This window comes from Siphateles boraxobius, unplaced genomic scaffold, assembly GCF_051911475.1.
Source record: "Siphateles boraxobius isolate OS27281-9 unplaced genomic scaffold, OSU_SipBor_1 66, whole genome shotgun sequence".
Taxonomy (NCBI): domain Eukaryota; kingdom Metazoa; phylum Chordata; class Actinopteri; order Cypriniformes; family Leuciscidae; genus Siphateles; species Siphateles boraxobius.
In genome coordinates, this window is record NW_027509193.1 from 28195140 (window position 1) to 28207500 (window position 12361).

Below are 12361 nucleotides of genomic sequence, written 5' to 3' on the forward strand. Positions count from 1 at the left end.
GACCTTACATTTCATCAAACTGAATTTCAGACTTTTTAAGGACCTGCAGGGACTCTCGCTTTGTAAGCATTTGGCTTTTCTTTTCTTTTTTATTCAAAGTAATTTTTTTTGGAATGTAAATATTTAAATGTAAGTGATAAAATTAAAATGATCATACTTCACATTCCTCCTAAAAGTGATTATATATTTTGCATTGTACAAATAAAGACAATACAAGACTAGACAACAAACACTGAGCATGCCAATTTATTCTGTACAAATCAGGACCACCAAAAACTGACAGAAAAGCTGAGCTCAAGAGAGCGCACATAATGCCAGTGCTGCAGAGGGATGAAGAGCACATCTCCGGGCCTGAGAACACACTCCTGATATGAGGCTCTAGAGAAGTCTGGGAACTTCACCAGGTCTGGATTCTCCACCTCCACCTGGTATTGGAAAAGCAAACTCATGTTTTATATACAGGTCCTTCTCAAAAAATGAGCATATTGTGATAAAGTTCATTATTTTCCATAATGTAATGATAAACATTAAACTTTCATATATTTTAGATTCATTGCACACCAACTGAAATATTTCAGGTCTTTTATTGTTTTAATTCTGATGATTTTGGCATACAGCTCATGAAAACTCTAAAACACCTGCAAAAGATTCCTGAGGCTTTTAAAAACTCCCAGCCTGTTTCATTACTCAAAACCGCAATCATGGGTAAGACTGCCGACCTGACTGCTGTCCAGAAGGCCATCATTGACACCCTCAAGCAAGAGGGTAAGACACAGAAAGAAATTTCTGAACAAATAGGCTGTTCCCAGAGTGCTGTATCAAGGCACCTCAGTGGGAAGGAAAAACGCTGCACAACGAGAAGAGGTGACCGGACCCTGAGGAAGATTGTGGAAGAGGACCGATTCCAGACCTTGGGGGACCTGCGGAAGCAGTGGACTGAGTCTGCAGTGGACTGAGTCTGGAGTAGAAACATCCAGAGCCACCGTGCACAGGCGTGTGCAGGAAATGGGCTACAGGTGCCGCATTCCCCAGGTCAAGCCACTTTTGAACCAGAAACAGCGGCAGAAGCGCCTGACCTGGGCTACAGAGAAGCAGCACTGGACTGTTGCTCAGTGGTCAAAAGTACTTTTTTCGGATGAAAGCAAATTTTGCATGTCATTCGGAATTCAAGGTGCCAGAGTCTGGAGGAAGACTGGGGAGAAGGAAATGCCAAAATGCCTGAAGTCCAGTATCAAGTACCCACAGTCAGTGATGGTCTGGGGTGCCATGTCAGCTGCTGGTGTTGGTCCACTGTGTTTTATCAAGGGCAGGGTCAATGTAGCTAGCTATCAGGAGATTTTGGAGCACTTCATGCTTCCATCTGATTTCATTTTTCAGCACGACCTGGCACATGCTCACAGTGCCAAAACCACTGGTAAATGGTTTACTGACCATGGTATTACTGTGCTCAATTGGCCTGCCAACTCTCCTGACCTGAACCCCATAGAGAATCTGTGGGATATTGTGAAGAGAAAGTTGAGAGACGCAAGACCCAACACTCTGGATGAGCTTAAGGCCGCTATCGAAGCATCCTGGGCCTCCATAACACCTCAGCAGTGCCACAGGCTGATTGCCTCCATGCCACGCCGCATTTAAGCAGTCATTTCTGCAAAAGGATTCCCGACCAAGTATTGAGTGCATAACTGAACATAATAATTTGAAGATTGACTTTTTTGTATTAAAAACACTTCTTTTATTGGTCGGATGAAATATGCTAATTTTGAAATATTTCAGTTGGTGTGCAATGAATCTAAAATATATGAAAGTTTAATTTGTATCATTACATTATGGAACATAATGAACTTTATAACAATATGCAAATTTTTTGAGAAGGACCTGTGTATATATATATATATATATATATATATATATATATATACAATATATAAATATCTAGTTCAGTCATGAAACACTAGAGGGTGCAAGCTGATAGGTCCTTCAAATGCAATCTGCCAGCAATTACATCAATACCGTATGGAACGAGCTGATAGGCCACTGGTGATCCTGTAGCCAGTGAGATTACTTGCTCTATTTAAATAGTCTGTTTCATTGTTTGCGGTTTGCTAGTCTTGCAGCGCACAATTAGATTTACTCTGAAACCTATATTCATATATATCTGCTACAGTATTTATGTATTTGTCTATTCACGCAGCAGCATATCTTAAATGCTACTCACAGCATTGTGTCTTTGTATCTATTAGAAGTCGCAAGTCCATACTTGCTCTGCAGCAGCAATAATCAACAGCAGTGTAGCAGACCTGGTCTGCCAAGACCAAATACATTAACATTGCCATATTCAATAACATGCTAAAACTAATTCCAAGAGTTGTCTTTATTGAAATTACCGGTAATATACAACAACTAGGGCTATGTACAAGACACTTCATCTGTCATTAAGTAGATATTCTACCTGACTGGTGTTGTGCAGTAACTGCGACTGGTGTGGATAGAGATTTTTTGTTTCATCTGGACTGTAGAGCCGGATGTATTTCCTTCCAACCACCTGACATTCAAAAACAAAAGCAGAATGCAATGAAACAGAGGGAATCAAAAGCCTTTCCTTTCAAAAGCCAAATTAACCATTTGTCTCGTGTTTACCTGTGCCAAAAAATTCTGTTGAGGATCCTGATGGAGAGGAGAAACAGTCCCTCCAGGCCCAAACCAGGCATTAATTGTTATGTCATCCTCGTCTCCTTCTCCAAGACAACAATAGTCTGGGATACGAATATCCTCTTTTAGCTCTGGAACCTATCAGAATGAATAACAGCCAAAGTTACAGCTATTGCTTTTGCATGATGCTACATCCTTTAGTAAATGTCCAAGTCCGAGAAGGTTGCCATAGAACTACCTAAAATGACAGAGTTCCCTTTCGATTCGGTTCTCTTCGACATTGCGTTGCCCTCTTCTCAGGGCACCGATGTTACGTGAGCAACCGGAGATGTTCACTTTTAATATTACAGTGCCCCTATTGTGCTTTCTTTGGATTTTACCTTTCATGTAGTGTGTAATATAACCGTTTCTGAAAGTAAAATGTGCACGATAAATGGAGTTAATGTCTCCAAAAAAAAAAAAAACGGATTCAGAATTGCCTGAAACGGGTTCTCTGCAGTGTTGGGTAAGTTACTCAAAAAAAGTAGTCCATATAAATTACTAATTACTACTTTAAAATTATAATTTGATTACATTATTGATTACTGCATGTAAAAAGTAATCAGATTACTAATTACTTTACTTTCAAGTTACTTTGAAAACCTATTAAAACTACAAGAATACACTAAGAAGTGAAACTCAGTTCTTTCCGTAATTTAATATTGCAGAATACAGACATCCCAAGTCTCCTGGAAGTTCCGGGAGTCTCCCGCAGCGAGCGAGAAAGAGCGCGCATGCGAGACACAACGAGAGGGCTGTTTCTCAATATGTTCTTGTGTACTTGTGAAACGTCATCAGTCGCTGCCCAAGTACTGTTCCAATTCAAAGTTCACATCTAGCCAAGTCCAGTTCAAGACCCCTGATGTGTTCCTGATCCGCCCCTTTTACCCAGGATGCACCGAGAGGTGACTTTAACTTTGTAGCCTATTAGAGAGCTAACTTACGTTTGACTGAACTGTTTGCTTTATTTCTAATTGTACAGCTTCTTATACCTTTAAGGCTACTTATACTTTTATACTGGATATTATTGAGCATTAAAACTGACATTTAACAAAAAGAGACAGGGTTGTGTAAAATGACAAGCCTGTCTCTGTTAAATGTCAGTTTTAATGATCAATAATGTTTCATATTTTTAAAATGAAAACAAAAAGAAGCAGGGTTGTGTTTTATATATCGTGTTGTTATAAATATATGCAGTGAAGATAATCAATGTACGCGTTGCCTGAACCACATTTGTATGGCCATTAATATGTTTACGATTTTTTTAAATGAAAAGAGGCAGAGTTGTGTTTTATAACATATTTTGTTTTATTGTTGAAGAAAAGAGGCAGAGTTGTACTTTATACCATATTTCGTTTTATTGTTGCCTGAAATATAGCTCCATAAAGAGATAACCGGAGTAGCCAGAGCGTCCTGAGTGACGCGATCAAGAACGCGCTGTTCCGTTTGCATAATAACCGGACTCGCGCCCTCTCGTCCTAGGGAGTTCGTTCTCCTGAGTCAAACTTGGCAAGTCTGAACTACCAAGGACGCAAGTCCGAAGTTTGCGTAGGCTACTTCTATTGAGAAACGGCCAGACTGTGCTCCAAACCGTGTAGCACTGCGTGTGTGTGTCTCATGAAGTGCGTTCTGCGGTAATCATTAAAGCGCATGCATGCTGAGGCAAACGTGATTAGAAATGCATTTTACTAAATATTTTTTTCTTAATACATTTGTAACGCAAGTAACTTAATTTTATTGACATCAGTAACGTTAATCAAATTACATAAATGTAAAATGTAATGAGTTACATTACTGCGTTACCACGAAAAGTAATCCGAATGCAGTAACTATACCCAACTCTGGTCGTCTGTAATTCCATTCTTGCTGCGTGAAACCTACGTAGGATTATAATAAATTTACATAATGCCAGTCAATGGTCTTCATTTGCTGCTCCCCAATAACGTCTACTTTGCCCTGCCCTCAAACACGGTAGCTGAGGCCTGGAAGAGTTTATTTTGTGTTGTCGACATTAATTAATGCGGTAAAAAGCAACGCCATCATTACTGATTGTATCAAGGGGTGCTTCTCAATAGTCAAATTGATGCTTCCTTGTTTATTCGCTCCTATGCCCTCCAGCCCGTGACCCGGAAACTGATCAATGAAAGCGACCTTAAAGCCACACTATGCAACTTTGCGCCGTTAGAGGTCGCTTATTTCCAAACAAAGGCGTAGCTTGATGACGCCTTGATTTCTAGGAATCATGGGAGCCGTTGTCTTCACCTCTACAGCCGGTGGAGAATACGATGGATTCATATCCAGCAGAAATCATATTCAAGGATGACCAGCATTGTATTAAAGATTTATTAACGTTACGAAAACCATTGGAGAGGAACGAGGCCGCTGCGGCGATTGCTAATAATGAGAGATAAGTGCGACACACAACTTGAGAGCAGTGAAGCTTTTATTATGCTGGAGACCGCTTCTGCTTCTTCATGGAGTGTTTTATCACACATTTGAGTGTGTTGAAAGTTGTTAGAATTAGGGTTGGGTACCGAAACGCGGTGCCAATAGGGAACCGGTTCCGACCTAAACGGTAGTTACCAGACCAAATAAGAACGAAAATTTCGGTGCCTGACTCTCTGTGTCATGAGGCGCACACACACAAGGTATCTCGCTCTCTCCCTCTCCGTCATGCGCGCACTACGGTTTGGAGCACAGTCTGTTCTGTCTCGCATGCGCGCTCTTGCTCGCTCGCTCGCTCTAGATGTTCGAAGATTTTAACTAATTTGCGGGCATCAGGGAGCCGTTATCAATATGCGGGAGACTCCCGGAACGTCTGCTGATAGCGAGGGGATTAATGAAGATAAAGAAGACAAAACGCTCCAAGGTTTGGCTGTATTTCACGTGTAAATTACGCGTCAGAACGCCCTATGGGTGTGCCGATTGTCTGAAGCCCATATAGAATCACGCCAATCCATTGGCTGATGGCGCGGGCGCCGCCTCGAACACTCTTACGTTGTCATATTGTATTAGCGCGCGCATCATCTGCTCCTCAGATTTCTCTGCCGGAAAAGGAAGCTTGTCGGCAGCGCGAGGAGTTTGGCAACGAACGCAGCGTCTCGTTCCCTATTCAGAGAACATAGGTTACACCAGTAACCAGAGACGTTCTCTTTCATAGGTTTATTCAAAGCTGCGTAGCTAAGACGCAGTGGGAATGAAATACCAAACTCGCCAAGCTAAGCGCTGCCGTAACTAGTACAACAACCAGATAACTTACATGACTGGATCAAGCAGACAAAACATGGGAACCTGTAGCCATGTCGAGATTATATTACCCTGGTAGTAATCTCTATTAATCTCAAGTATTATTGGCCCTGTAAATAAAAGGGTATTATTTTTTGACAAAAGTGTGTGTGGTTTCGTTTTCTTAAGTAGCGTTTCAAGAACCGTTTAAGCACCGGAACCGTTAAAAAAATACCAAGTAGGTACTGGTATCGGATAAAAGTTAAAACCCAACCCTAGTTATAATGCTACTCTGTGCGTTTGCTCTACGGCTACTATACGAGACACTTGTTGCACACTGCAGTGAGCTAGATCAATATTAGGCGTGGTAAAAAAAAAAATGGTACTCGTGGTAAATCAAGAAAACGAGATTTAAACAAAAAGACTGTGTTAAGCTGTATAACAATGATTAGTTTTCTGTCGATGGATGTATCCAAACAGTCGCTCGCTTGTCTAATAAAGCACATAATATATTAAAGCATCTTTGGTGTTAACGCAGGTATGATTTAATTGATAGGCGACGCACGGACATGGTCCGTGTCCTGGTTAAAACTGCTTATTTCTCTGGATTTAAACATTCTTAGAAACATTTTGGATAGTGCAAGTACACAAATCAACAAAATATATAATACTGTTCTAGTGAATTTTGGATATTTAGGACATCTCAATTCACTAATTCCACTGCGAGGAACGAAGAATGAGGAAGCTTCCTGAAGAGTCATGAGAAATGATAGACAGGTGTATACTTCCCTTGCACCCTAAGGCGGTGGGGCTAACAGTGTTGTGCCTAACAGTGTTGTGCCTGAAAGCGTTCATATTTTGGACGAACGTGAACTGAACGTACTGTATTACTGCCTGATGAATGTTACTGTGAATTCGTTCATTCTCGTGTCTGTGAACGGCACGCTCTCTCAGTTTAACTTCGTTCAATAGGGTGCCAGATTTCTAGAGAGCGAAAACCCGGATAAAACACACCGTAAGCAGGCCTTAATATGTAGCGGAAAAAAACCCAATCTGGCCAGTCACCAGTGTCGCACCGCCGCATGCGTCATCAAAACAAAAAGCATCAAGGAGGTGTCGTATGATCATTTAAAGGGTAACTAAACCCCTGGTCAGAGCCTGACTCCACCCACTGGCAATATTTGAAAAATGCTGGAAAAGTGGGCAGAGCCCAGCGGAGGGGGGCGTGCACCTGAGATGCATCTCTTTGTATGGAACTTGCCTACGTCACCAACAACCGCTGCGTGACGAACCACCACTCGGTAAGGATGGGAAAAAATCATACATATCTGTGCAAACTTTGCCCGCCGATAAAATAAGTGGTGTCTGTGATTCTATATGGGGTGTGGCAATAATTTTGAAAAATAATAGCTTGCAGCAACATATGGAAAAAAAGAACTATGAACTAGTTCAAAATTTTGAAGTATGAACTATGAACTGAACTAGTTCATTTTTAAATTTGTGAACTGAACTTTTAACTAGTTCATGTAAAAAGTGAACTTTCCCAACACTGGGGGCTAAGACATGAGGAAAGGAAGCGAGGATGCACAATGAGACTGTGCATCAAGCTCAGAGGAAGCCTCCGGAAATGAGATTCAGATATGGTAATGACCGTTTTGTTTCCGACACTCGCTGTAAGTGTTAGACCAATCACAACAGACTGGGCCATCTAACAAATCAGAGCAGCCTCTTGGAAAATAACCAAATCCTTTATCAAACCTTTTAAGACACTGTGAGAAAAGAGGTGATGCTGTAATTTATATTACGGCAAAATGAAAGTGTTTTTGACCTCATATGCATCTAAACCTAATATTGGAGACCTCCAAAACAAAACAAACCTTTGAAATAGCACAATAGTGGCACTTTATTATGAGAAAGTTAAAGGTGAAGTATCTAGTTTCTACTTATCTAGTGCCACCAAATAGAATTGCAACTGACCTGATCAAACAACTGATGCTGAGCCAGATATCCCACTCCATTCTCCGCCTATGAGAAAATAACCAAAAATAATAAAGACAGACAACTTTAAAGCTTCTCTAGGCAAAAATATTTTTAAAAATGTCTCTTACAATGAAATTTGCCTTACAGTTCCTATAATGTAGCGGTCTATGAAATCATTCACTGTAATGAGCTTTTGTGACCACTCTTCATCAGTGTACTTGGATCCCACTTCAATAGGTACCGTCCGGCAGCCAGCGACAGTTCTTAAGTAGTCTATGCTTAGAAAAAGAGAGAACAGTATGGTAGTGTACAGATGTTTTAAAAATGTGATAAAATCTAAAAATGCATATTTTATCAGTACCTCCATGGATGCTCTGTGAAGGCCGGCCAGTGGTCAGTAGTTCCCTCTAAAATCACAGGCCGTTGAGGATCCAGGAAAACTGATCTGAAGCGCTCCAGGGATGGGCACTGAATTCTTGGCACTTCTTGAGCAGGATTTATTACAGGCTCGGACACACAGTCCGGTTTCATTTTCTGTTTGAGAGAAGCTTTATAAGTGAATAGTCTATGGCTGAATAATGTAACACTGATACAAGCCAAGGAATTTACAAAGTATTAGAACAAGTTTTCCAAAGTAGCATAACATGATTTAGCCAAATAGAACACATGCTGGATCAACATCTTTTGTTAGTTCTGGAATATTCTTTATTATTATTAAACAATTACAGACCAAACCCAATCAAAAACATCAGAGGGAAAAACAGACACAGACCCCACCCCCACACCCGGTTGGGCCAGTATTTCAGTTTTAGAAGTAAAATAATATATTATTGTGAATGCTTCATTTAAAAAATGTTATGGTTTAAAATAAAAATAAATAAATAACACATTTTATCATATTGAAAATCTCAATTTTCAACAACAGCTAAAATGTTATATAAGTTATTATAATTATACAAGGAACTCCAAGACTGCCATAACTTCATAAATGCTTTTTCTGGAAAATAATAACATTCATGGCAAAATATTACTGATTGGTTTGCAATTTGCAATTAGAATAAAATAAAATATCAATATTAAATGAGAAAAATTAGATAAAATTTTTAAATGAAAATTATAAATATTGCATTGGCAACTAACTGAAATGAAACAAGTTTAAGTTGAAGTACTACATAGGCTACAATACATAAAACTGAAAATTCAAAGCTAAACAAAAATATAAAAAAGCGAATAAAAAAAATCAAAAGCACATAAATTACAAAAATAAGATGAAAATAAAAGCTAATTCAAAACATTAATACATACTAAAACAACACTGTCCAGAAACGTATCATACTTTAGTAAATCACCCTAAACATTTTAAGAAACCGTTCACAGTGGGAAAGCAAGTAAAAACAAAACATGTACTATCTGTAAACAAGCTGTCACAAATTAATTCCGTTCAGTTAAAGATGACTTCACCTTTGAATAGGGTTCTTCACTCCTCTCTTTGTTTGGACTCTTCATTTTCATTCTTAAGATACCAACAAGTCTTCGAAGAATGTTGTCCATGATAGATGCTCCCATTAACAAACTCATGTCACATGTCTTAATGGCCGCCTGGATGTTGTATTGTGATGGATTAGTATGACACAGACTTAAGACTTTGAATAAGCAGCCGTAAGAGTAAACTCTCCTCCACTCCTTGTCCACATCTCTCCATGTTCCAGTGTTAAGCTTTTCCCAGGAATAATCTAGAATGACTTGGGCTCTTTCAGCTGAAGCTGGGCAATCTGGTGCACGGTACAGCTGATCTCTGGCCAGCTCGAGAACATTCAACACACTGGATTCTATCTTTTCACTAAATTCAAGAGGGAATTCAGACACTGTCGAAGGCAAAACAGCGCGAACACCAGCCCAGATTGAAGCCATGAGCAGAAGACACTTTTGCAGATCACCTGTAATTGATTTCTAATGGATGATCTGGTGAAAAGTGACCATAAAAATAGCTCACATGGTTGGGAGAGAAACAACTAGGCTACTGCTCATGGTATATATTACACGTCATATTTGTTACAATTAACAGCGTTTAAAAATGTTCACAGCTAGCGTCAATTACGTGATAAATGTGTAATTTATATAAAAACAAGAGATATTAAAGCGAAAGTTATTAACGTTTCCGTGTACGCAGTATACTCTGTTTTAATGTCCGGATAGAAACACAGAAGACAAACAACGTTCCGCTCAGTGTTGCCGGATTGGAAATGTCCAAAGTGTACCAGAAGCTCAAAATGATCGTACACGAGTCAAACGTACAGAATACAGCTAATTATCTAGACCAACAACTTTCGACACGACCTGCAAATATTGCTAAACTATCGAACTCAGTTTGGAAACAACTGACCACTGCGGCAGGAACGTTAATTTAGGCTCGTGAGAGAGAGTCATTGATTGGCTGAGAAGACATAAACCTGAGATGAGACGTGAAGTGCATAACGACGTTCTCCTCACAATCATGACGGTGGATGTAGGATTCACAGCTAGATCTATAAGTATAAAAGTCCTATGATTACAACGAACGACCATCATTTGGAGTGTCACAAAATTCTGAAATGATCATATAGGATTCCACCCACCCCCCATTATTGATCGTACATGGTTGTACTGAGGTCAAAATGATTACTGCAGGCCTACAAATAAGATAATTATCGTACGTCTGGCCAGCAACACTGGTTTCACTCAGGTAACGCATTGCGGTGTTGTCAGATAAGGGTTTAATAATAATAATAAAATAATATATATATACAGGTCCTTCTCAAAAAATTAGCATATTGTGATAAAGTTCATTATTTTCCATAATGTAGGCTAATGATAAAAAATTAAACTTTCATATATTTCAGATTCATTGCACACCAACTCAAATATTTCAGGTCTTTTATTGTTTTAATACTGATGATTTTGGCATACAGCTCATGAAAACCCAAAATTCCTATCTCCTATTCCATCCAGAGTGTTGGGTCTTGCGTCTCTCAACTTTCTCTTCACAATATCCCACAGATTCTCTATGGGGTTCAGGTCAGGAGAGTTGGCAGGCCAATTGAGCACAGTAATACCATGGTCAGTAAACCATTTACCAGTGGTTTTGGCACTGTGAGCAGGTGCAAGGTCGTGCTGAAAAATGAAATCAGATGGAAGCATGAAGTGCTCCAAAATCTCCTGATAACTAGCTGCATTGACCCGGCCCTTGATAAAACACAGTGGACCAACACCAGCAGCTGACATGGCACCCCAGACCATCACTGACTGTGGGTACTTGACACTGGACTTCAGGCATTTTGGCATTTCCTTCTCCCCAGTCTTCCTCCAGACTCTGGCACCTTGATTTCCGAATGACATGCAAAATTTGCTTTCATCCGAAAAAAGTACTTTGGACCACTGAGCAACAGTCCAGTGCTGCTTCTCTGTAGCCCAGGTCAGGCGCTTCTGCCACTGTTTCTGGTTCAAAAGTGGCTTGACCTGGGGAATGCGGCACCTGTAGCCCATTTCCTGCACACGCCTGTGCACGGTGACTCTGGATGTTTCTACTCCAGACTCAGTCCACTGCTTCCGCAGGTCCCCCAAGGTCTGGAATCGGTCCTTTTCCACTATCTTCCTCAGGGTCCGGTCACCTCTTCTTGTTGTGCAGCGTTTTTTGCCACACTTTTTCCTTCCCACAGACTTCCCACTGAGGTGCCTTGATACAGCACTATGGGAACAGCCTATTTGTTAAGAAATTTCTTTCTGTGTCTTACCCTCTTGCTTGAGGGTGTCAATGATGGCCTTCTGGACAGCAGTCAGGTCCCTTTTCATGATATGCTAATATCAACGATAGGAATTTTGGGTTTTCATGAGCTGTATGCCAAAATCATCAGTATTAAAACAATAAAAGACCTGAAATATTTCTGTTGGTGTGCAATGAATCTAAAATATATGAAAGTTTAATTTTTATCATTACATTATGGAAAATAATGAACTTTATCACAATATGCTAATTTTTTGAGAAGGACCTGTATATATATATATATATATATATATATATATATATATATATATATATATATATATATATATATATATATATATAACTACCAAATATGTTGATCCCGGCCAGGGTTTGTCCTATTTGGCTAAATATAATATGACATGATGCTACTTGTTTTGTTTGTAGGCTATATGGCTCAGCTAAACAAGCCAATAAGAAACTATTAACTATTATTCCTTTAAATCATTCAAACGTCTCATTATAACGTCTACAAATGTATAAAACTAATCAGAGATCAGGTAAAACCTGCATCATTCATCATGGTTCACAGAGATCATCACCCCTATGGAAGAAAATTAGTGCCAAATGTATTTGAAACAAAAAAGCTTGTTGAATTGCACATATGCATTGTATTAACCGTGCTTGCATTTTAATGCATTGTAGTTTTAGTGTTTGCATTTTTATGGG

General features: G+C 39.6%; 1 protein-coding gene across 1 annotated transcript; it reads right to left on the reverse strand.

The window, feature by feature from the left end:
• Positions 1-219: 219 nt before the first annotated feature.
• kdm8 (lysine (K)-specific demethylase 8) lies at positions 220-10269 on the reverse strand. Its single transcript, XM_077213393.1, has 7 exons — positions 9355-10269; positions 8255-8427; positions 8039-8171; positions 7891-7938; positions 2638-2787; positions 2450-2542; positions 220-425 (listed from the first exon to the last, which is right to left on the reverse strand). Exons 1-7 carry the CDS (start codon positions 9802-9804, stop codon positions 261-263), a joined length of 1212 nt encoding a protein of 403 aa, XP_077069508.1. The 5' UTR covers positions 9805-10269; the 3' UTR covers positions 220-260.
• Positions 10270-12361: the final 2092 nt, after the last annotated feature.